This window comes from Leuresthes tenuis, unplaced genomic scaffold (genome assembly GCF_036924035.1).
Source record: "Leuresthes tenuis unplaced genomic scaffold, fLeuTen1.0.hap1 SCAF_22, whole genome shotgun sequence".
Lineage (NCBI taxonomy): Eukaryota > Metazoa > Chordata > Actinopteri > Atheriniformes > Atherinopsidae > Leuresthes > Leuresthes tenuis.
In genome coordinates, this window is record NW_027325376.1 from 7,104,670 (window position 1) to 7,130,583 (window position 25,914).

Here is a 25,914-nt window from a genome sequence, read left to right on the forward strand (position 1 = left end):
ACTTATTTTTTCTCCACAGTGATTTGTGAGGAAGTCATCATGGAGAAGAAACCTAAGTCTAACAAAAGTGAGTTGTTTTTTTTAATGTTTATGTTATTTTTTTTTCATTTTGAATGAAGAACAACTTTGGACGCTGTGAGGAAATTATGTGGAGCATCATGGAATTAACATTCATTCAAATGCATGTCTCGTTTATCATAAGACATGTATAACATGTCTCTGCTGGTCAATTATGTGAAGATGACATTGACTGACACCCTCCTTACCCCCCCTGCAGGGGTGAGCATACTGCTGAATACGGAGGATGTCAGCAAAACCCAGAGCAGCTCCATCGGTGCCGTTCGCTGGACGCTGCCTGATGAGAGCATCCAGATTCACAGCTCGGCTCCCAGTATACACACCAGCTCAAACAGCCTCACAAAACGCTCACAGGTGAGCCGCAGGCTTAAACCCGTGCGTTTCTCCTCCGTCATCCAGGGTGTGATGAGAAAGTGAGCAGGTGTGTGTCCTTTCTTATAGGAACATCGTCGTCAGAGCAGCCTGATGGACCTCCGCAGTCTGCAGGAGTGTGTGCAGTTCATCCAACACTGGAAAGAGCAAGTGGACCAAGTGTGCAAGGTAGGACAGGAGAGGGAGTTATCCTCAGTCTTGTAGTGTAAATTCAGAGAGAAGGGTTCAGAAAAGTGGTGTTAGAAAGAAGGGACAAGACGAGGAAGTACTGATATTAAAAGTTTAACCTTTTTTACTTCAACAGTAACATTCAGTTTACATTGAATGTTTGGATAATAAACACTTGGACAGGTTGCTCTGCCTGGACAGACACATTTCTTCACCTCTAAGTAGAATAAAACATTTGTGACTTACAACAGGCTCCATTGTTCCCAGCTGAAACAGTGCAAGCATTATAAGTCTATGGGTCGTCCTAACATGTGGAAATTTCTGCTGATCTTCAAGCAGTTTGTCAACTTCTCTTAAAAATAAAATGCCAGAACAGGATCACGGGTTTGAATAAGCACTGTTTGAATAAGCTTTGCTATGGGAAATACTTGCTTGTTAGGGAAGGAACTGCATGGCGAGCTTAAAGTTTATGGAAACCTTTATAGCTCGGTTATGTGACCCTGCAGCTCAAACTGTAGACAAAACATGTAGAATGGATGCTGACATTTTGTGAATTAATGACAGTTTTATTCTTTGACATCTGCAAAACAGAAAATGATGTGAAAAAAATGTTACTTTTTCCCTTTGAGTTGAAACATGGCTGAATCTTGTGTTTTAACAGAGCGGAAGAGCCTCAAGGAAAAGTGTTGCTGAGAAAGAGAACCGGAGTTCAAACAGCCGTACTGAACGCAGTCTCGAGGAGAGCAGGAAACTCATCCTGGAGTGGGCTGATGAGCTCCGCCATGTTGACAAGGTCAGGACTCACACTGATATGTATCAAGAATGGGGCAGTTGAAGAGAAGTGGTCATACAACAGCTCCACATATAGAAAAGGACTCAATTGTGTTATACAGCAGATAAAATAGCTAAATTCATATATTTTCTCACTGATTTTGTGTCCTTAGTTCCTGAAAGACACCCCCTGGGCATCCGAGTATCAAGAACATGAAACGAAAGAAGGCCAGGATGCCGCAGAAAAGGCACAACAAAGGATCATGGAGTGGGCGAAAGAGTTGCACGAGGCGACTGAGGTGAGGAGTCGTACAAGTAAATTAAGTAAAGGCCCGAAAAAAATGTTCTAGGCAGATAATAAGCCAACAAAAATCCAGCCAAAGTTAGAGTTGTCTTGGAAAATAGAGCCAGATCCTGCAGCTGAAATGAGTATTTGTGTTTGCAGAGCTGCGGCGTGTCGAGTGACGAGCTTGGTAAAGTGCTGCGTCTGCTGGGCCTGAAGAAAAAGCGGCTGGTCAAGCTGCTGCCGCTGCTGGAGTTCATCACCTGGTCTCTGCTCAAAGAGGAGAGCACGGTGAGAAACGCACACATTTCCAACACAGAACTGTCTGAGCAAAAGGAGAGAAAATGTATGTAAAGGTAGACATATTTACATATGTATTTACAAAAGACATTTTGTTGCCTTAAAATTGTGTGAAAAGGTTAACAGAACCAGACCAAAGCACTGAGACAGTTTTATGCAACATGGAATTTGACCGATTGATGTGGCATCAATAAATGGACTTTGAGATTAATTTCATGTGATTCTAATCTGCCTCTGCACTGATAACCCTCAAGTGTCTTTGATAACCGGCACGGAAGATTCTGCTGGTTAACGCTGATGATGTTGGGTTTTACGTTACAAAGCTGGACGTTTGAGGGAATATTTTGCTGTTGTTGCCTGGACTAGAAGCCCGAATAGTTCACTTTAAATGTACCAGATATTCTGCAACAAGGCTTGTATTTGGACATCAAAAGCTATTAAAACTTTTAGGTTCCACACAGTTCTAGCCTTTAGGACTTTGGTCTACTTTGTGGTGATAGTTTAACAGTCTGTTATTGTTTTAATTTTCACGTTTTTTCCTTTACAGACAATGGTTCCACGGTTGTGGTTATTGGCAAAGCAAAGGACCTGGAAAGCAGGAATTCCAAGATACATCCCCAACTCAGGTGTGCACCTGAATTAAAAGGAAAAATACTATAACTGCAGACTGAGGAAAAGGGATTGATTAAAATGAGTTTTCAGAGCTCGTAATTCCCTTCTTTAAGGCAATCTGATCGTAAAAACCATAATCACACTTGTTTGAATCGTGCGCAGTTCTTTGAAGAACTTCCAGAAGAATACTGTAAAAGAACAGAAAGTTTTTGACAGATATTGAAATTAGAAACCCTAATATAATCCAACACAGCACCCCTAATCTTTGGCAGCTTCTGGTTTGTTGATCAAGTTCAAGTCTGATCAATTCTGTGTCTCTGTTTTCAGTTTGGAGTTGGATTTGCAGTGCAGCAGGTAAAATAAACCTACACGTTAACCTGACTTCACGCCATAGAACAAACCCATTAGACGTTTCAGTCATCACAAAATATTTCCTCTTTTTCCTTATAGCCGATGTGATTCTCGACCCCATGACCAACAACCCGTGGCTTCAGATTTCAGACGACCAGCGCAGGGTTCAGGAGGGCATCTCAGCGTCCGACGTGCCTGACAGCTCCCAGCGCTTCGACAGCTGGCCCTGTGTGCTGGGCTGGGAGGGGTACAGCAATGGTCGCCACTACTGGGAGGTGGACATAGCAAACAACGGCTACTGGCGCATTGGACTGACCACCGCTGATTCCAAGCGACAGGGCCGCCTCCCCATGACCCCGAAGGACGGCTACTGGACCTTGTGGCGAAGCACACATAATTTCTACGCCTGCAGCATCCCGGAGACGCAGCTGCCCATGAGCCTTGTGCCTCGCCGCATTGGGATCTACTTAGACTACAAGGAAGGCCAGATCTCCTTCTACAACGCAGAAACCAAAACTCACATCTACACCTTCACCGGAAGCTTTAGAGGAAAGCTGTACCCTCTGTTCGCTCCGATGGACGGTCGCACACTCATGACAATCATCCACCCAGACAAAATCTCTCCGGACTGACAGAGAGGAGCGTTTAAATGCTTATTTGGTCCTCAGGAGAATTCAGCTTTCCTTAAAAGGAAAATTAAGTTAAAATGATTTGACCTCAAGCAAAATTTGCAGAGAGCTGAAAAGGAAGATTTTATGAAAAGTCATCAGACAGCTTTCGGACTCTCACACATTTACTCCAATTCCCTAAATGTTACTTACTTATTACTCTCAATATCTCAGATAAAACCTTTGAGGACTGAACTGTATCAAAGTGCTAACGGTCTTGCTAATAGCTTTAATAGATCAACAGATCAACCAATCATAGCACTCTAAATATATATACATATCTTTGGAATAATGTTAGAAACTGAGATGTTTGCGAGACAATGAAGAACACAAACTGTAGACATGAAAATGTTCTGAATCTTCATTCATGCATGCACTTTATTCTGCACATAATACACTTTTCACATGAAAACGCATTTTGCGACAAACATTTCACACCGAATGCTTCAATGAACAGGTCTGTTTTAGCTTTTTAGCTTTCAAGCATATTGTCAACTTTGCATCACACATTGTAGCTTTAATTAACACGTGAAACTGTGTGTATTTTGGTCATTTTAGAGCATTTTGTCCATATAAAGAGTGGGAGGATGTTTGCAGTGCCCGTCAGGATTCTCTTTTACAGGCCCAGGGTCCATATGCTTCACATTCAGCTGCAAACAGACTCCTGTCTCCCCTCAGGTCTGCACAGTCCCTGTAGTCTGTGTCCCAGTGCACAGTCACCCTTTAAAACACACACGCACTTTTGTTGGTAATGAGAGTAGAAAAGCCACCCAACATAAACTCAGCATTTAAATCCACATAAACATAAAGCTCCTGAAGGAGACTGTAAATTGCATGTTGGTTTGTGTATTCAAAGTGATGGAATAATGTAAAAAGTGTGTGTGTGTGTGTCAGCGTACGTGCTGTATAAGTGATGTAATGTTACAATAAAAGCAAACAGTTTCTTAAAATTAAAACAGTCTCGAGTTTGTGTTTTACACAAATACATTGCAGAGTGTGTGAGCTACATGTTGAAATGCTTTGGCCTAAAAACCCCAGAATATCACATCAGTTCTGTCACAATGCCGTCCATAAAAAGATCTGGAAGCAGTCATCAGTGCATTTTTATTTATCGGCGCCCTCTTGATTCTTTAATCTATCCAGTATGCAGCCACCAGGATTTGAGCGTGTATCCAAAATGCCGATTCCTGTTTGTTGTTTTTACTCTGCAAAGAATTTTTCGAGGCTTGTTTTGGACATGTTTTATATAATCAATTATCGATACGAAAAGCAGAGTTTTCAGCAACAAATTGCTTTGAATGCAGCAGTTCTGTCATTTCCTTGGTGAAATAAAGTTACTATTAAAGTTATCATTTGTTTCTCCTTGAGTTAAATGAACTCTTCTTTTTTTATATATATACCTTTACAGTATGGTACAAAAGTCTCGAGCCTTTCCTCGTTTCTTTATATTTTGCTTCCAAACAGCCAGACTTTCTTCTAATCTTTCACAGGGGTCCAAAGTAACAGTTCTCCAGGCTTTCTGAAGGTCTCTGAAAGTTTTTCTGTGGGCATTGGCTGCTTTTTTCACCCATTATTCAGTCTAGTTCTTGTTCTATTTTGTTACTAGCAGTCTGTTACAGAGACACATAATTGCATCTAGAACACAGTCTGACAGACATAAAATCCATCAGATGTGTCCCAGATGGATTCACGTGTACATTTCTGCTCTTAAAGTGTTTTCAAGCTGCAGATAGGACTCACGGCATGTAGTGCTGGACATCCGTCCCATCCCACCACAGCCACTGTCCCTCCTCTTGGTTGTCTGTCAGCCCCACCCACAGGAAAGGAAAGATGGAGTACTTGCTCATCACTTCTTGAAGAAAATCCTGCAGTTGATGCAACATTTGCAGAACATTACTCTCATCTGTTATCTGATGTAATATAAATCTATTGTTTGAGTGTTTCCAGCTGATCACAGACATGCAAGAGACACATTTTTATTTTGAGAATTTGGCTTAAAAAGCCGACGTAATTCTAATTTATACAAGATCGACCTGAGAAAAGTTCGATGACTTTTCTGAGGTACTGATTGTTATTAAGTGTGATGTTCAAAGTGATTATTCAGTTGGTCGAATTAGTCGAATCCTTGCTCATTTTGCTCTGCTGTCTCTGGGGTCACTTCCCCTTTTAGGTGGAGTTTACTTCAGCTTTGGTGCTTCTCTCATCTCTGTGTAGAAGAATAGACGCCGGTATTCTTCCACAGTGCACAGTTACCATCTCTGCAGAGTCTCTGATCACAGCCAGGCTGCTGTTGTGCTGCTGGCAGAACTCAGCGCTCTCATTCCACCGAAGATTTTCTTGCTGCTCGGGTGAGAAGAAGTAGCAGTGACTCCTCCAGTACAGCCAGCCGTCGGGACACAATCTGCACCTGGAGTCTCCACACAGAAAGACAGGAGCACTTATCCAAGTATAGGGGGGGGACACCCCGCAGCCACCCGTCTTGCAGAAATGACCCCAAATTAGCAGTGAACACACCTGACAAAAGTACTTACTGTGGTTGATGCAGCAAAAAAAGACCCTTTGAGATGTCATGTTTTCTCGTATGTTCGGACCATAAAATCAGAGGCATATCTTACCTTTGGTGACAGTTTGCAGCATCTCGTTCAAGTCATGGCGCTCTCTCTGACACTGCTGCAGTTGCTCTCTCGATGTGTTCAAAGTCTGATCCACTTCACTCCGTGTCACTGACGAATTCATTTTTGAGTACAATTTTAATTGCTAACATGTTTGACTAAGACATGTTTCTCAGCCTCCTTTACAACAGATCTGTAAACTCGTCTCAGCCTGTCTGAGATGCTCCGGTCCTGTCCAGTCGTACTGACACCTTACGTGTAAACCCAGTCAGGAGACAGCTTCGTACAGTTTATTCTTTGCATAAATTTGAAATTTAAATGAAAATTTATGTGGTGCATGGGCTTTTTAAAATGTATTTATTCATATTATTGATCGACTAAAACCTGTGAGGAGATTAATAAAGGCACGTGAGGGTCTGCAACTTTATTATCATTGTAGATCATCAAGCTCAATTTGAACTTTGATAACCTTTTGTGAAAAAACATTTTTATAAACATCTTCCAGGCTCATGTTTTCTCAACTTTATTGAAACATGTTCATGACATGAAATGCCAAGTAAGCTAACACCCTTAGAGTTTATATGACTTGCTAATCATTGCACTCTCTTTTGTCTACATTTTACTCGTAACAACTCATAATCTGTCAAATGAATCATTACAGGCATACATATTTAAACAAATGAACTTCCACTCACCACGTAAAACGTAGCCCAAAATGAGACCTGCGACTAGTGCTGTTGTTGCTGTAGCAAAGGTCACTCCAGCTGTCACATACCAGGTTTGGCAGCATCCAGCATCTGTAAAGGTACAAAAATAAAGTTAAGTATCTCAAACATTTTGGAAATTATGAACTTTTGTAGACAAAAATTGGGTTTCTTTCTGTTTAGGGGCAAAGGTGTGTTTTAGTTAGTTCTAACAGTACCTTTGATGGTTATATTCAAACTTCACATAGTACTATGAAGTACTATAATACTGTGCAAACTCCTCATTTCCTTATATGTAGCCAAGAAAACAGGAAATAAGTGCTGAAATGTATTGGAACACATGCAAACATACAGTAAATACAGCATATAAGGCATAAACAGAGTTATTACAATTATAACAATGTTGCCTGAACCTTCTTAGACAAGCCTTCTGTCATTTCTTTAAGGAGTCTTCAGGAATAGTTCTCCGGGCTTCTTGAAGGACATCCCAAAGCTCTTCTTTGGATGTTTTCTGCCTTTTGTTCCGTTCTCTGTCAGATGATCCCACACTGCTTCGATAATGTTGAGGTCCGGGCTCTGGGGAGGATTCATCCCTCCATAAGACACTGATTTTCAGTCCACTTCTTGTGTCATTTGGCATAGCTCAGCCTTTTCTCCCTGTTTCCCTTCCTTAAGAATGGCTTCTTGACAGCCACCCTTCCATGGAGACCATTTCTGATGAGGCTTGGGCCAACAGTAGATGGATCAGCTGAAGGTCCAGGTGCATCTGTCAAGTCTCTGCTAATTTTTCTCCATTTCTTTAGGACATCACTGTTCATATACTGTAAATAGTTTGTTTCTTTTTTAGGCCTGCCACTTCTTTTGTTCTCTACTTGTCCAGTTTCATATCATAGCATTTTTGTAGATGCAGTGAAAGTAATGAGAACAAATGATTTGTCTTTGTAACAGGCTGCCTAAAGATGCACTTTCAAACTGGTTCTTTGTCAAGTTATCAGTTATTTGTAGACACTCCAGTTCATCCTTTGAGTTATGTGCCTTGTCCAAAGCACCGATAAACTTAGCTGTGCTTCACAGAAAAGAGTTGAAGTCAACTATGTGACTCTTTAATATCAGATGACATTTAGTTTTTCTACTTTCAGAGTAACACAATCCTAAATCTCTCTGATTCAAAAGCAGGGCCGTTTAAAACAACTCCTCTGGAAACTCAGGAAAGAGAATAATCTAACCTGCAGACTTGTCCCTCTCGTCATCTTCTCGGTGTCTCAGTGAAGCATCCATGCTGCCACTTGTCATGCTCTTTGTACCTTTACTGACCGTTTCCTTGACTCGTATACTTCTTCTCCTTTTCAGAGATTTAGCTGAACAAAATATATGCACTCAACAAACAGTCATATTTTAAAGGAAGTTGTGAAACTGTAAAGATGATTATTAATAACTGCGCCATCTCGGACCTTGAAGTGTTGTACCGAAGGTGTTACACGCGCCTATAATTCACAGGCTGCGTTCAGGCAGCTCAAGCAGAACTTCTTGTTTTTAGTACGACCCGAATTCATTTCTCATTGTAAGTGAGGCCAAAGTAGCAGTTTTTTTAAATTTTACTTCAAGTATAATCGATTTGAACATTTCTTCATTCGAGATTTGGGAGTTTAACATTGCTTGGAAACGTGAAAATGTGCATGTCTGCATGAGCTCAAGAAAACCAGCCTGCAGACTGCCCTGCGCAGCCGTGTGACGTTCAAGAGCGGCCCATTGAGTTAAAAGTCACTCCTGGTTGCTGGAGTGTCAAACTCACTCTCATTAATCCAACTCACTGATTTTTGTTTAGCCTCCTATCTTTATCTAATTCTTTTTTTTCAGACGTTACATAACTACATGGCCTTCTGCCATCTAGTGGTGATATTTCTGTTAAGTCCATACATTTTGTTTGTGTCGTTGATATATGGGAGGTGGAGGGGATGGGTTGGGCCAGTTGTGGGCCGGTGCAGTCAGAATTGTCCCGGTGGATTTTTGTGTCCCAGTAATTATGTTAACACCATGTGATCATAAATATCTTCCCATATAGATGCTTAGAAGGAGCAGTTGTGATGCTTTTAGAGAAGATGACCCAGATGTAGTCTGGGACAGATGTGGCAGCTCTGGAGCGCTGTGATCACTTGTGAAAATGGGAAATAACCATGAACAAAGCAGGAACTCTCCCCTCTCCTATAACTTACACAGACATTTCAATTCAAGACAAATTAAAAGTGACAATGAGCATCAATTCAGTATTTTTATTTTTCAACCTGTGTAGAAATAGATGTGTGCAGAATCCCGGGAAACAAAACAAATACCAAACATTACATTGAAAAGAATGCAGCAATCAAATAAAACATGCAAAGTGTTGTTTTTGTTTGTTTTAAATGCAAATGTCAGAGTACATTTTCATGAATTATAGCCTCAGAATTTTTTTTCTATGATCATAAAACAGCTGTTTCTTTCTCTGCAGCACAGACCTTTTAAAATGATCATGTTGACAAAAGGCAGAACATTTCTATGTCAAATAAAGGTTCAACAACACAATTCTGAGACTTTTTGCATCCTTTGTACTTTCATTTTTTGAGTTCCCAAAAAACCTCGCCCTTCAGCAGGTCATTGAAAAGTTTCTCCAACTGCAACAAAACACAAAAGCAAAGGTTCACTTTGAAACCAGACATTGTTCTGGATAACAACTACAGACGTTCGGCCTGCTTTGGTAGGAGTCCAAACTGGATCCAGCAGTCTGTGTGTTGACTGGCCCACCTACCTGTCCGTTTACATAATCTGCTGCGTATTTGGGATCACAGGCGTCGGCCTCCATTGTCGAGCATATCATGGAAAGACTGATTTCCATTTTGTCTGGATCTGCGAAACAAACAGATTCTGTGAGACATGTAAACATGAGGCCAAAAGAGACTCATTCAGAGGTCAAATTTGTAGAGGAATAAACACAGTCCATGTGCTGTGAGCAAAAAAACATGTTCTGTGTCTTTTGTCACAGTGTTAGCAGTTAGATAGATTATCACACACACTTAAAGATTTTCCAAACTTTGACATGATCTTTGCACGCTCCTTACTCACCATTCCAATCACAAGATTTCCTAACAGTTTGTGGACACCTGCTCACCTGTTGCTGCACTTTATCAAACACCTGGGCAGTGATTAAGGAATTTGTCCAGCTGAGAAACAAGGTCCCTCCAAGCTCCTACTCAATATTGTTATGGCCATGCTGAGTAACACATTCCTGTCATCGGTTCTCAGCAGCAGTTTTACTTCCATCAGGTGAGTCTCATGGCCACCAGTAAGCTTTGGCCAGAGAGAGTTCGACTTTCACGTCTTTGGATGAACTCTTAACAGCAAATATCAGCAGAGCATTCAAAGGATTCCTGTAAATGCTTTCTATTAACCTATCAATTAAGCCAGCGTGGGGAATGAATGAATGAGTTTCCTGTGTGGGGAGGATTTATTGCCTTTACTTTTTCCAGCCTGCTCACTTGATGATTTAAATGCAGATGTGTCCAAATACACAAAGCGCTGACTCTACACTGCTTTAACCTCCTGTGACCCACACAACTCTGAATATGTTTGCTGCCTGCCAACACTACCTCAGCACAACACAACTAAGGGTCTCTGATACTTTTAAAAAGGCAAGAAATGTCATCAGTAAGCTTTTCTTACATCTCACGTTAAGTGAAAACCATTTAAGACAACATGAAGCTGGTGAAGATATTAATGAAGTGTGTAAAGCCGTCGTCATAATAAGTTTGCTTTAACTCTTTTTGTTCCCAACATAAATCGTTATAAGCTATTTTATAGTTTAGAGTCATTATCATAGATCTATGATGTATCAATATAGAAATCTTGGACACATGTTTTACTGTCAGACACTGAATATCAGCTGGCAAATTATGTCATTTTCTTAGTAAGTGAAACAAAATAAAAAGAATTCAATAGTTTGTCTGGTTTTGGCAACCATTTAAGAAACAAAACTTGCTTAGTTGCCTCCAAACTGAAAACCTTTTGGTTAACAACCACCACTTTATTGTTTACATATCGCCTCAGTTTAACTAAAATCTGCAGGAACATCCAAGCAGGTTGTGGCAGATTTTTCGCACCAGGTTTGCGGCTAATAAAGCGTTTAAAGACTTGCACCAATTATGACGGTTTTTAGGTCTGACGTTCTCACCTGTAGATTCGCTGTGGATTCTTGGTTCACTTTTCCTTTTTCCTGCCACTGTTTGCACTTGAAATTGATACTTGCTTCCCGACTTCAAACCATCAAACTTAACATAGGTTTCACCAGAGACTTCCTCAGAGTGGCTCTCGTCCCAAAAACTAGAGGACATGTTGACCAAAAAGGTAGGTTTTATTACGTTGGAAGGGGCAGTCCACTCCAAGGTGATGGAGCATGTTGTTTTGGAGGAGACTCTAAGGTTGGTAGGAGGAAAAGGCACTAAAAACATAGAAGCAAGACACAAATAGACAGGCATTCGTCAGATTATTTGCATTCCAAAGATTAAATGTGATGTAATCAAGTTTGATTATAGTCAATTAAAATAGTGTTTTTTTTTTAACTAATCAGATACTATTCATCCATCCATCCATTTGGGGGGTGGGGGTTGGAGCTGGAGCCTATCCCAGCTGTCATTGGGTGAGACAGGCGGGGTACACCCCGAACAGGTCGCCAGTCCATCACAGGGACACACAGCCATCCACGCTCACACCAATTACCGGTGACATGCACGTTTTTGGTGGGATGAAGTACCCGGGGAGAACCCACGCATACACAGGGACTAATCCCATACTAATATAACATATATATATATAACATAAACTCTTGTCTATGTGTACTGCATTTCTACTGCCCAGATGTGCTTTTACCAATATAATAACAACTCACGGGTAAATTCGGATGCGTTCACTCGCAGGCTTTTTGAATTTCCACTGAGAGCAAACACAACCACGGTGTAATAAGACCCAGAAGCCAGTGAATCAAACGTCAGCTTAGTATCTGTTAGGTTTTTCTCTTTGAAACGTTTTTCATCCAGCCAAAGCTCAACGGTGTACTTTAAATTGTCCCCTGTGGGAGGATTCCAGGTGGCAGTGAGGGAGTTGTGTTTTGTCTGCACAGTCAGGTTTGAAATCGGTCCAGGAGCTGTGAAGGAGTAAAAAAAAAGTCCGATTAGTGACGTTAAACATTGTGCGTCAAAGTTTTCTGTAAATCAGCATTTAAGAGTTACCGGTATATTTGGCGATGGTCTCGTTGTTTCCCTCCAGGGTGTGGTTGGCCAGCGCTGTCACAAAAAGATAGATTTTGCTGCCGTTCGGCAGCCCCGTTACGTGCTTTGTGAACTTATCTTTGCTCGTATTTTCATCAAACAATTCCCTGTTATGAAGAGAGACCGTTACTGAACCACGGAACTAAAACTGCTGCGGCTACAAATGTTGGATGTCAACAACACCATCCGTGCCAAAACAATGATATAAAATATGATCTTTGCAGGTTATGCACAAACACGTACATATTATTGTGGTTCAAAGCCGTCACTCTGAAGCCTGTGAAGTTTCCCTCAGGTTTTGTCCAGTGAAGAAACAGAGAGTCTCTGGTAATTTCAGATACTTTCAGACCGGACACTTTGCCAGGCCCTGAAAGTGAACAAGCAGGGAAACATAAAACAGACAAAGCATCACTGTGTGCTTACTGGTAACAACTCAAAGTGAAACTCTGCAGGTGTAACTGGGTCAGCTGCAGCTCCAATTTGCCTTTGCCGATTTGAATTTTAGATCTGAACAGTTGCTCAATAGTGCTGATTAAAGTGTACTTCCTGTTCAGCTTCTGCACTAAAAAACAGAGAAAAATGTCTGTGTAAAGTGTTATGTGATGCAAACTCACTGGTACACGCTGCAATGCTCGATTCTTCACTCCAAATGGACTTCTGCTGGATTCCAGTGATGACGCTGAAGGTGTAGCAGCCCCCAGGTATCAAATTTTCAACCTCTGCGCCCTCTGTCTTTTCATCCATGTGACGATTCTGATATTCAACACGGTAGAAATCCCAGTTTCCACCTGGTTTCGCCCAACTCAGAGACACCGTAGTTTCTGTCACTTTGAGGACTTTAAGATCTTTGACTTTGGCAGGTACTGAAAAGAGGAGATGTATTTTTACTTTAAGCATCATCTGTTTGTGGAGCAGCATCACATAAAGTGAGATGACTGATCAATCAGAACATGTTTGAAAACGGCACAGAAACTCTGCAAACACGATTAAGAGTTTGATTCAATTCAGTTTTATTTATATAGCGCCAAATTACAACAAACGTCATCTCAAGGCACTTAAATAATATAGTCCAATTCAAGCCAATTGGAGTTCAATTCATTGTAATCATAATCCAATGAAATCCAATTAATTCATGTCAAAATAATACAGTTCATTCATATGGAGCCAATTCAAAAACAATATCCTAGCTAAGTTTGTGAAAATGGGCTCAAAGAAGTCTACAAATTACACGTAAATGAAGTCATTAAACTACTCCGGTTTTCTTTGTGCTTTCTCCTCTAATGTGTTGTAACACAGCAGCTCTATTGACCACATGAACTGGATGCAACTCACAGGTGTAGAGAGTGGTGCTCTGCGGGTTGAGGTCTCTCTCACACTTCACAGGGAACACCTGGACCGAGTAGAGGGTGCCTGAGGTGAGGTTACCCAGGTCATCGGTCATATCGGTCAGATTCTTCTTCAGGTCCATGCCGTCACCTTTGACCTCCATACGGTAATGGCTGACGTCACTGGGCCCACGCTGCCACGACAGCGAGGCGCTGTTCGACGTTAACGTGGTCACATTGATCTCGTCTACGAAACTATCTGTTTATAAAAGATAAAAAATATTTTGTTTGCATAGACAGAAACCTGGGTGAGATTTCTCATTCGGTGCCAACTTTGTTGCCTTTTATTTGAAAAAATAATCTGATATTGGACTAGCTTAAGGAATGCAAGATGCTATATTTGTGGTTTGTTCACCTTCGTAACAAATAAAAGGAAGACGCTCCAAGCAGCTCTTTTCAACCCATGGCCCGAAGGTGAGCATGGCCACACAGGAGTCTTCTATGTACTTTTCGTTGGTCTCCAGGACGACTGGCGGCTGCAGGGGTGAGCGCTCATATGCTGGTGTGGCCACGCAGGGTGACCCCGTGGTGTCTCTATGATAACTATATGCTGCGTTGTTCTCGGTGGTGGAAACTGTATCTGACGTGTTTTCAGCCGTTTCTCCTAAAAGTTCGATAACGTCCGTCGTGTTCTCTGTAAATACTGTAAAGTCGGTCACATTTAGGTTGGTGAAGGCAGTGGGGATGTGAGTCTGAGTGGCGGTTATCTTTGCTGGGTACGTGCATGAGCAGCTGCAGCACTCTATCTTTGGAAAAGAGGATTTAAACACAGGCCAACCAGGGTGCCAGTTCTGGAAGATCAGGGGATCCCTGTTGGCCCACCGGGTCCAGGACATATTGGACTCCATGGTGGAGTTCCTGGTGGCATTTCTGGATGAGTTTGAATTCTTGCGAAGTCCGATCCAGTGGTCAGAGTTGAGCATTTGGGTGATGATCTGGATGTTTTGTGGAGTCAGACTCACCAGGTCTTTGAAGCAGATCTGACCAGACATTAAAGACCAGTTATTTATTTCGTAGTTGAGCTAAACAGCCAGAGTTGCCAATGATAGAAGATGGATTTCGGATAACATTTTCATAAACATAGAGAGCGAGTCAAAGGAGCAGGAGCAGTTCTAATCATTTCTGTGATGGTGCTAAGTTTTGTTTCCCAGTAGAATTTACTGAGGGTTAAATTATCTCCCCAGAACAAAGTCGGGATCAATGCACAGGCCTTTGGTGATCTCATGACTGGCCCCGAGGTTTAACACAGACTATTAAGATCTCTGTCAGAAATATAACTGCCGTGCAATTTAACAATAAGGTCACAACTGAGGAGTTCCTTTGACGGACTCGGTGAGCATTTTTATAGTTAGAATTTGTGGAAAAGCAGCCAGATGCAGGATTTGCAAAAAAAAAAAAAAAAAAACTCCAGCACAGCTGAAGGTAGAGGTAATTTTTCTAATTACTGGTGGACACAGTGTAAGGATTTAATCTGATGGCTGCTTCTTACCTGGCAGTGGTTCCTGGCCTCGTCCCAGGTGAGCTTTTGGGGTACTGTGACGTACTCTCGCTCTGTAGCCGTGTGCATCAGCACCACAGCTGGGGAGGAACACCAGAGACAAGTCTTATCGTACACAAAAACTCATTTTAAAGAAATAAACAAGATGGCATGTTCTTTCACTCTATTTATCCTCTGGCACGTTTAGCTGCTTTTTGGGAAACACAATCCACAAATGTTAATGTACAACCAGCTTCGCAGAGGCTTGCATTTGTTGCCTCTCTCTTTTTAATGAAAAAAAAAAAAAAAAACAGAAATTACCAACCTATACCAGCAATAACTCACAACCCGTCCTTCTATACGTTTTTGAAGGTGCTGCAGACAGAACAACTCACCTGCAAATAAGGAGACAGCACACAGGAACAATAATTTTCTCATGTTGATGACTCGCTTCTGAGCTGCGTTAATGAAAAAAAAACAAAAGTGCTGAACAGAGCGACCATAAATTCATCCACCTTCAAAATGACAGCAGGCTGAAATGGCTGCTGGCTCATTACTGAACCTGGGTTTAGATGCTCCCAAAGGAAATGATTTACTGTCATACAACACCGCCCACAGATAACGAACAACCTATTTGAATATGATCAAGGCTCCCTTCAGCTCGAGCATCCGTATGCAGTGGATTTGCATCCATATAACACATGCAAATCACTTATTTTTGCTCACAGGACACAACAACCCATTGAGACAGAATCTCTTTATTTAGGATTGAAGCTTTATGTATGTATATATATATATATATATATATATAAAAAAAAAAAAAAAGACAATTAGTAAAAAAAGAAACAAACAAATCCATAAAATGCGAAAGAAAGTATTGAAACATAAACCTCTTATACAAAACTAAGATCCCATATGAATATAAAAAGGTACAGAAAACCCAGAAATGCCTCGACATGTTCTGTGGCAGTGTAAAAACAAACAGTGGTCTTTAAATCCAATGGACAGTGATTGGTCACAGAAAAACCGAAGTGCTGATAAATAATTTCACTGGAAACATAAAATCACAACCAAGTTGTGCACAGTGATGAGTTCAGCCCATGTTTGATATTTTAATAGCGTTTGCCCCATAAAAAAAATCTCAAGAATTCTCTTGAAGTTATATTTTTTACTTTCAAATCATCCATTTAAATGCCAGGTTATTGCTCTTCTCTTCATCTAAGACGTACACTGCGTTGGAAATAAAAATTTTTTTAATAAAAAATAAACTTTTTTTTTGGGATGTTCCTGCCAACCCCTTTAAAAAAAAAAAAAAACATCAAATATCACAAACATGTTCCTGATGAGCTAAATCATGTAAAAAAACAAAACAAATCAAAAGCTACTCCGATTACACTGATCAATGACGAAGTTATAGTTTATTTACAGCTTTGCGACGGGGAAATATAACGTAATACCATGTGGTGCTCAGCTTCAGTTTGGCTTAACGTTGGTGGTTTTTACAGCTTTGATTCGACGCTCAAACAGCAGGTACAATCAAGAGACACCAAGTCATAAAAATAGGCTGGTGTGGTTTTAAAGCCTGCGATTGTATGGGCTGCAGTGCAGTCAATACAGCATCATTAAAAGGAGGTAAACACTTTTTCAAGTTCAACAATTTGGACTTTTTCCAAATAAATGGCAGTGACTTGTTAGGTTTTTCTAAAATATATGAAAAAAATAAGCCTTTAAGCTGTATTTCCTGAATACCTAACAAACATGGAGAGAAATTTAAAAAAAAAAAGAGCCTTCCCTGCCAATTTCAGCACCCTTAGAGAACTGTAAAAGTAAACACCTCGAAGCCGCCCATGGAAGCAGATGGCAGCCTGCTTTGTGTTCAACTGCCCTCCTTTTGCATAATCCATTCCATAAATGTTATTAGACATAAAGACAGTGATAAAAATACGGGAAACAGCCTGTGTTGTACAGTAACTGGATCGTTTCATGAGTAAGGATGTGAACTGGAGTCAAACACAAACTGAAAAGTCGACGGAGACGAGATGGCTTGATGAAGGAAAAAAGGCCTGCGGTCATGCTCCCGGCGAACCTTCAGTCGCTGTCGCTTCTCTCTCCTCTCTGCAGGAGCCGCTTCCCGTTCGTCGGCACAGCTACTTCCGGCTTGACCGATGCCTTGTTTTTACGGCTTGGGAAAGAAAGTCGGATAAAACACATTTAGTCTAAAACAAGTTAACACGAACACGTAAGAGATCATAACAAAGACATGAAAAAGTACCGAGGATTTATCTGTGGAAGCACAGAAACTGGACTGTGAGGGTCATAAATTTCAGATGAAGAACCTTTCGCTGTACTCCAATTCTTAAAATCCATTTTCCCCTCATCAACATATTTCAACCCACAAAATTTGCCTTTTGTTTACACACCGGCTACCATGCTGGGATCTGTGTGGACAACATCTTTGTTCAGACAACAAACACATCCCCAAACTTTTCACTCTGGTTGCTGAACTCTGGTCACCTTCCAGTTAACTGGATTATGTGGAAGCAGACTGATAAACACCCATATTTAATACAAACCGTACGAGTCAAATCTACTTATTCAAAGTGAATGAGTGGCTGTGTCAAACTTCGATGAGCAAAAGACACGTTTTCACAGTCGACCCGCCTGCTGCAGGTTGAACAAAAACACACAGCAACCTCTAGTGTCCCGTTAAGAGGACAGCAACACAGATGACACGTTTACATGTCACAACTAGCCTGCTGCTTCATCTGTACCGCTCCTTAAAAGCCCCCCTCCACTCTCTGGGAGTCATTTCATGGCATGCTTAAACATAAACGATAAATAAAGTCCCAATAAGGACACCTTACCCGTCCTTCTCCAAGAGCTCGAGGCCGTCGTTAAGTTTCTTAAGCATTTCGTAACGCTCCCGACCGCGTACCTGCAGCAGAAATCAAAGTTCACCATGAAAGTCTTGCGACTGCGTCCAGGTGTGTGACAGCAGATGCATTTACTTACCGGCAGAAGAAACACCTCTTTTTCCTCCTCCTCCGTGCTCGAGGCAGACTTGGACTTCTTCACTGAAGCAGCTTCGGGCGCAGGGATGCTCTCTGAGAAACAAAAGCAAAGTCAGCGATGAAAAAAGAAAACAAAGGCAAGCAGAAACCACCCAGCAGCTAAAACAACAAAAGCTTACTTCTTTTCTTTGTTTGTTTGGTGCCGTTCTGTGTCTTGTTCTTATTTTCCTCCTCAGTTTTTCTGTCTCTGCCTGGACATGCACAGACGCGGACCTCAAAACACCGTCTGCCCAAAACCAGACCCCTGGAGGAGCAAGTTGACAAGAGTCAAAGGCCACACCAGGATCATTCATATCCCATTAAGATAGGATGAGCAACAACTCATCAACTTACTCTGGCGTTTCAAGGGTCAGGATGGTGAGGATCGGCCTGCGATTCATGCCCCCCATGCAGGAGCTGTTGCACATGAAACTAAGCAGGATTGTGGTCATCTCTGAGCCCAACTGAAACAGGAAAGAGAACAGATGGAGGAATAATGGATTAAAGCCGTTACCTTCAGAACTAAAATAAGTCACCACTGTAGAAGAACGTCCTGTGTTTCTAAGCAGTGGAGCCGTTATCCAGAGAAGACGAGGATCCACGTCGTTCTAATCCTACAAGTCTACTGTGGGAATTTACCTCCTAAACATAAACTTGCTCTTATGGCTGATTTACGGATTTAAACGATAAAAGACAAACGCAGAAAACAGTTTATACACTTATAAAAAAAAAAATTTAAATTAGATGTAGAAACCAGTCTAATTACCACGGTGATTTAAGGCACATTAGGGGGAGTCATACCTGTGGAGCCTCATAAGGAACAGTCACACTCTGTCTCTTGGTGACGAGATCCTCAAAATAATGGGCAAGCTGGCTGCCCTCCACCCTGATCAAATGGCTGCGATGCTCCGTGGCTGAAAGACGGACAGAAGACACGTCAGAACGGTTTTGCTTACAGTTTGATGCCAGTCACAAATATTTAAAACACTTTTAAGACATTTCAGAAAAGTTTCCTTACAGTCCTCGTTTTGGTGATGGGGACATCGTCTCACGACTTCGCCCACATGCTCAGTCTTTTTATAAACTGCTGTGGCCCTGACAAACGCACCCTGTGGAGGCTCCTTGGTGACCAGAATTTCTATCGGACTGGTCTTCGCAAGCTGGCAGTAGAGCTTATTCAGAAGCTCTGAGAACTGAAAGAAAGCACAGATAGAGACAAAAATGTCAGCATCAACTCACTTACTGCTTTATAATAAATTTAAAAAAAAAGAAAAGTAACAATCACACACTGTAAATACTTTGATCAAACAGTTTAACTACTGATCACTTCAAAGAATAAACTAAATGTCAGGTATGTAATATTAAAATCAGCTTTTTTAACCCTCTGAGCTCTGAAGGAAGTCTGCTCAAGAACATGTCCCGTCATGTCAGAGCTGTGCTTTACAACCACACTACACCTCTCCTACAGACCAGAGCACCAGTCGCAGGAGGCGGGTGTTTCAGGGCAGACCACCCTAAGATCAACCGAACTGTCCAACCACAGCACACAGCTGGATGAGTCACCCTGGACCCATACACACCATTGGCTCTTCGACAGAGTGACTTACTCTGAAGCTTTAAAATTAAGTAAATCGTCACAATGAATGAGACGCTACATGAATTGCACCACGAGAGATGCGCAAGAACGGACCTTCAATGCAATTCCAAGGTGAGATTTTTTGGCAATTGTTAAAGATCTTATATTTGACTTTTTTTTTTTAGATACCTGCGGGTACCAAAATCTCATAATCCTACCACAATCAAAAGCTTTTATTTTATTTGGAAGAACTTTCAGTTTGTGTTTATAAGTTTGTAAATTAAAAACAATCAGCATCATCAGTTTCAACATTTTACAACAAAATTACAGATGGAACAGAGTTCTACTCAAAGACGCCTCAGCCACCAGCAGCTGTTGAAATCCCTTGTTTCAGATGAAGTGCTCTAGCTTCGGCTTCTTATCATTTCTGGTTACTGGATAATCTGCAGCCGGTCAGACTGAACTGTTACCTTTTGAGGAGACTTATGTAAAACGGTTTAAACTATACAACTAATAATCGTGGAGTAGTGTGTTGAGTTCTTATCACGTTACTCAGAACAGACATAAAGCACAACCTGGTAGAGATACACTTCACTGTCCTCTGTGACGCGTTAACAAATCTTGTTTAAAAATCAGAAGAAAACACAGATACAATTATTATTCCATCATTTTTACGGGGCAGGTGAAGAACAACTTACGGTAGATGTGACAGACTTTGCTGTGCCAGACTGCTGAAACCGGAGCTTAAACCCATAATCTCCAGGGTAGTCTGTGGTAACGGGCACAGTGGAGGTAGAGGGGTTAAAGCCATCTTTGGCCACCGACTCGCTGGCCAACTCAAAAAGACCCTCATCGAACCCGTTTAGTTCCTGTTCCTTCAAGAAATACAGAAGAGGGAAAATTATTCCAGTATTATTAAATAAACATAAGTTTAGACTGAAATTACAATAATAACTGGACAATCTTTATACGTTGCTGTAATTTAGTTTTAGGTTTCAGTGTATGGCATGGACGTGCATATTTACCAGTAAGTACAGGTTGCCTTCTGCAACCCATTGTTGAGGCGCCTGATCGGACGTGGGGATAGAGGAGATGGAGGGAGTCTGCCTACAGAAAAACAACAGAGACCAACTGACAAACTTTCCTGGATGTTTTTAAATCGCTATGTGGTATGAAATTTTACTTACACACTCTCCCACAGCTCCCTAAATGAGTCTTGACTCAGTGGTAGACTTTCAAATTGGTCCTCTTCCTTCATTTTATCTCTCCCTCGTTTAGAGCTAAGAAAATCAGGAAGAGCCAGGCTTCAAGAGTGCTGTGGGGATAAACAGGAAGTGAGGACTTGTTGAGCACAAATTACGTCAAAAGTTCCACCACAGATTCAAACAAGTTGTGCCAAACACATTTGAGATGCAATTTCACACCTTTGTTATATTACCAATTTCAACGAACCCCAAACAGTGTCTAAATATTAAATGTTTGGTCTAGAATAATGGAAAAGTATAACTTCAAGAAAAAAACTTTAAGTAAAGTAAATAAATGCCAGTCTCGCGTTTAAAATATGTGGTAAAATGCTACTGACATTTACAAGTTCATTTTTACCCAATCATAAATACTATGTGTTACAAAAAAAGGAATTTACTTTAAACTAAGAAAGACTGAAGACCTGTTTTTATAAAAACACCTGTTAAGATACCATTTCAAATAAAAAGCGTATTACTAGAATTTATATACGGTTTAAAATTAAACTCCTAAGACAACACAAAGAGCACAGCATAAACAACAACAAACAAATCTACTTGCAAACGTTAGCTATCGTCCATTTTCTATCAAACCGGATCAACATCACTGAATGAAGCTAGCATCAGTTATTCGCCAAGTTGTTGTTTTAATCAAATTTCCATAAAGACATTTTGATTATAAGGGTTTCTACAGACAAATAATCACCGACCTTAACAAAGAGTCTTCAGCTGTGTTGTGTTTGCTAGCAGGCTCCGCGTTAGCTCAACAAGCTAAAAACGTTAGCGATACGTTGAATCGGCTGACTCACCGCGGCTAGCTAAACTGCTGCAAAACTTTACTTATAGTTCAAATAAGTTGCCCTATGGTTATCTTAACTTAAGTTACGTGAATGATCGAGGTGCTACTTTAAACGTCCAGCTATGACAATACAAGAGTGTGACTTCTCAAGCGTCGAAAAAGCCAAAATATTTTGGCCTAAAGCTGAGCACGTTGTCGGGGATTCCCAAAGACCAAGAGGGTGGAGGGGCAGGATATATGTGCGTGCGCAGTCCAATCATAAAGCGATAATCCATCGTGACGCAATGCCGCGCAACACTGCTGCATTTATCCCTATCGGAAATATGGCGATTATAAGATTTTTGGACTTAGTCAAAAGTTAACGGATTTTGTTATTGGAATTTTGCAGCGTATTTTAATGTTTCATCCCTTCGAGAACAAGTAACACGATTTTATTTTTTGTGTGTGTTTTGTTACACTTTTGACTGGACACAGAATTACAACTATGTCTTAATAGATATTACGCGACATAGTTCTTTTAGTTTGAGTTTTTGGAATTAAAATATTTAAGTAAATAGAAGGTGGTTTCAGTAAAGACTGCTGTTGCACCATATGTGAAACTGATTGGCAAAAATAATGCCGGTTAGACATGCGCAATTATTCAGTTTGATGATATGCAAATCGCGATTATGACAGCTTCTCAATGAGCACCTGAAGGCAACATATGGTGACGTCATGAAAAAAAAAGACAAATTAGCAGATAGCAAAGTACCCCTGGAACTTAAACATATGCCCAGTTTTAGGATGACCAAAATATGCTTTAATAACAGTGAGGCTTGTTGATTTTTTTCTGACTGACTGTTTGAATAAAAACGTTTTTACGTGTCATTTGCAAAGTTTTTTGTTTTTATCATGTTGTAAGTTGAAAACCAGCAGCATTTCTAGTAAAGCTGGAGCAGTTGACCAGTTTATGACTGATGGGTGAAGCCAAACTTCTTTCTCTATTCAGTTAGGTCAGAGGTCAGCTCTGAAAGGGGCCCTCAAGAGAGTAAGGTTAGCGTTTTACTCGAGGACTGTTGGTGTATGCATTCCTGGTCATGTTATTTTTTATATAGATTATGCGTAACTTTGAATTAAAACCAGAGTTTGAGTTGAAATAGACAGATTTCCCACATCAGCCCTCTTAAGTCTTTTCATAATCTATCCTAACAGGCTGGATGATGCTGCTTCTCTTTACTTTGCCTCCCCTGATGAGATGACTTCTGCACCTTTGGAGCCCAGAACTGCAGAAAAACTCTGCAGCTGTGTCATATGATTTGTGCAACAGAGCTGGTGTCTTGTCAAGAAGTGTCCACCAGAGTTACATTCAAACATTCATCTGTGCATGTTGGTTCTTGTCCATCACATGGCAGTTCCTGGTGCTACTTCGGGGAACTGTGTCGGTATGACCTTTGAATGAATGTGCTGATGGAGTCTGTGAGCCGTCTCTGAACTTGTTCCAGAGGGTCACTGTACATAAATACAATAGTGAGGTTTAACAGGCCATTATTTTATTCTTGTAATGCTGCAGCATAACATCGACCTAATCCAATGCTATGTGTAATGTAATATTTTCTCATTATGTTTATGCCATTACTGTGGGAACAAGAAGCCATTTCCAGTGGCTGCCAAACTTAAGCTTCAGACTGGAAACTCTTGGCCTCAGCATTGTTTCAAGGTTTTATTTGCTTTCTCAGAACCATTCAACACTTTAATGAAAATATCCCACGATTAAAGAAGTAAACATAAACATTTGAGCTAATTTCCTTTAATCCTCGCTTCCCAGTGCAGGTAATTTAAGGAACAGATCTGAAGCATTAAATCAACATCTTCCCTCTTTCTTTGCAGTACAACTTAACTGAAGAGTCTTGGAAATATGTTCATTTTCTTGCTGAAAGTTAGGGTCAGTGTTGCTCTGTTGATATGAAGCTACTTGAGAGTTGGGAGGAGTCTAGTATCTGCAGAACGTGCCCATTACTTGGTCAGATTTAGTCATTCCTTCGAGAGCCATCCTCGTCATATTTAAAGTTTACAGTGTTCACTGATAACGAGGCGGATCGTGGACATCCAGATGTCCAAAAAGAATCATCCATCTTAAATGACCTGAGGTACAGGAAGGTGGTAGAATTTCTCATTCTTGTTTTTATGAGACCACTGAACTCTGTTCGCTGACACAATCATGTGGTTAATAAATAGATCACAGCTGTTTAAACCAATTTCCCAACACATTCTTATTCCCAACCTGTCACAAATGGACAGCTGGCTAAGAGCCATTCGCATCAGTTCTCAACACGCAGAGAACCCCTCTACTGTCCCTTTCCAATGAACAGATGACTGCTCTGTAGCTTCACACTGCCAGTTACCCTTCAGTAGAGGTGGATTATGCACCGGCTGCAGAACTAGTAAAAGCCAACAGAAAAACATCATTACACAGTGATCACTTAAAAACAAGGAGGTCAGAGGCGAGTAGGACAGTCACTCCACTCCTAAGCATAGAACTCATGTTTGAGACTACTTTATTTGTCTGTTTCCATTGTTTTTTCTGGTAACTGTGTCAACCTCCTGCTTTATCTTTTACTTCCTTCTCATGTACTAATGTATGGGTTTGCATGTTCTCCCCATGCATAAGTGTGTTATTTGCTGGTATTCCAGCTTCCTGTCACTATAAAAAAAAACAACATGCATATTAGGTTAATTGTGGCCCTGTGATGGACTGGTGACCTGAATTGGATGAAGCAGATATAGAAAATGGATGGATAGATAGTTGGAATGTTTTGCTGGCTTTTTTTCCATATTGCCATGCTGATGTTTCCAGCAGCTGTCATATTACCAGCTTTGCAAATCAAACCCAGCAGAACGAAAAGGGATGCTTTACAGGTACCGTGTGTTCAACATCGACACGGCGGGCTCCTGAACCACTGGTCTGCGATGAGCTTGGAATGACATTGAATGGGTTTGCAACTTCCTTTTTATTGTACAGAGATTTCTCTGCAGTCTCTGAATGATTCATTATTTTCTGATGAAATCCAAGTTGTTTGTGATTTTATGTTAGGAAACATTATTCCTAAATTGTTAAATTATTTGCTCACACAGTCCTTCACAGAGTGGGGAACATATATAAATTGAAAATCTGAGCAATCTGATTGTTTGTTATATCATCAGATTAAAAAAAAATGTTTCTGAAAATGTCAATAAAAGACGCATGTTTAGATTCACTGTTTAACTCAAATTTTGTAGTTAAATCTAACTTTGCCATCATGATAAAGTGATTTGATCATTAATAATAACAGAACATATACGTGATATAAAGTGCCAAGTAATAAATTATACTAATTCAGGCCTCTTCTGGTGTTTGTTTCTTCTGTCTTAGATCACATGATCTCACATTTTTTCCCAGGAGACAACTGGACCAATAGTGCAGATTGATGAGAATGTGTGACACATGCAGTTCAACACCTGCCATCCATCACGCGACCCAGTTCGTTGTAGCATGATTTTGAACCAGCTGACCCCACCAACAACACACACCTTATATATAGGTTATGACAAGGAAGAAGGGTATTTACACATGCAGTTGCTTTGCATCACTGGAGAGGAGTCACGTGGTGGACGTGTGTGTGTTTGTGGTGGAGTGGCTTTTCTTTTTTTGGGTCAGATAAACAGTAAAACATACACTGACTGGCATCTTTACTTTAGAGACAAACCGGGTGATATTTAGTGATGTCAAATAGAAGCTAAATGGGTGTTTTTGGTTGAAAATGAGGACTGCATAATGCCACTTGTGTGTGTTAGTGTATTTATATCATTTTCCAAGTCTGTACGTGTGTCTCCGTCAGCGTTCTTGGCTCTCTCTGTATGAATTCATATGATATCCTCTGGACTATCTTGTCTTTCTCTTCTTGGTTGCACACACCAAGCCTCAAATGTTGGCGGGGGCTCTACGCCACTGCTCTGATGGTGTTAAGTTTCTCTGCATTTAGTCAAAGTCACACATGACTCTGCTTGGGGCCCTGGCTTTGGTTGAGGGGTGTCAGATTGTCCTACTGTTTCGCAATGTGTGCAGCAAAAGGAAATAAGCAAAGGCGGCGAGCTCCAAGGAGAGAGCGGCATGAGGTGGGGGTGTGTCTAAAGGGGTGGGGCTGAATTAATTTATTG

The 25,914-nt window shown here is 40.9% G+C and overlaps 4 protein-coding genes across 4 annotated transcripts; 1 reads left to right on the forward strand and 3 right to left on the reverse strand.

Annotated features, from left to right (window-relative positions):
* The first annotated feature begins 204 nt into the window (after positions 1–204).
* LOC140281661 (uncharacterized) lies at positions 205–3,718 on the forward strand. Its single transcript, XM_072376161.1, has 8 exons — positions 205–432; positions 520–618; positions 1,280–1,411; positions 1,563–1,688; positions 1,835–1,963; positions 2,520–2,598; positions 2,912–2,938; positions 3,035–3,718. The coding sequence occupies exons 1-8, from the start codon at positions 205–207 to the stop codon at positions 3,565–3,567; spliced, it is 1,353 nt and encodes a 450-aa protein (XP_072232262.1). The 3' UTR covers positions 3,568–3,718.
* A 397-nt stretch (positions 3,719–4,115) lies between these two features.
* Positions 4,116–8,450, reverse strand: LOC140281874 (CD209 antigen-like protein C). Its single transcript, XM_072376377.1, has 6 exons — positions 8,146–8,450; positions 6,911–7,012; positions 6,219–6,326; positions 5,857–6,017; positions 5,344–5,468; positions 4,116–4,324 (listed from the first exon to the last, which is right to left on the reverse strand). Exons 1-6 carry the CDS (start codon positions 8,210–8,212, stop codon positions 4,207–4,209), a joined length of 681 nt encoding a protein of 226 aa, XP_072232478.1. The 5' UTR covers positions 8,213–8,450; the 3' UTR covers positions 4,116–4,206.
* A 724-nt stretch (positions 8,451–9,174) lies between these two features.
* LOC140281994 (uncharacterized) lies at positions 9,175–11,353 on the reverse strand. The gene is made up of 3 exons (XM_072376522.1): positions 11,121–11,353; positions 9,702–9,799; positions 9,175–9,567 (listed from the first exon to the last, which is right to left on the reverse strand). The coding sequence occupies exons 1-3, from the start codon at positions 11,278–11,280 to the stop codon at positions 9,508–9,510; spliced, it is 318 nt and encodes a 105-aa protein (XP_072232623.1). The 5' UTR covers positions 11,281–11,353; the 3' UTR covers positions 9,175–9,507.
* A 4,575-nt stretch (positions 11,354–15,928) lies between these two features.
* On the reverse strand, positions 15,929–21,959 carry tp53 (tumor protein p53). Its single transcript, XM_072376928.1, has 11 exons — positions 21,653–21,959; positions 20,889–21,016; positions 20,727–20,808; positions 20,400–20,576; positions 19,144–19,318; positions 18,927–19,039; positions 18,480–18,589; positions 18,266–18,390; positions 18,088–18,179; positions 17,940–18,010; positions 15,929–17,257 (listed from the first exon to the last, which is right to left on the reverse strand). The coding sequence occupies exons 2-11, from the start codon at positions 20,957–20,959 to the stop codon at positions 17,164–17,166; spliced, it is 1,110 nt and encodes a 369-aa protein (XP_072233029.1). The 5' UTR covers positions 20,960–21,016; positions 21,653–21,959; the 3' UTR covers positions 15,929–17,163.
* Positions 21,960–25,914: the final 3,955 nt, after the last annotated feature.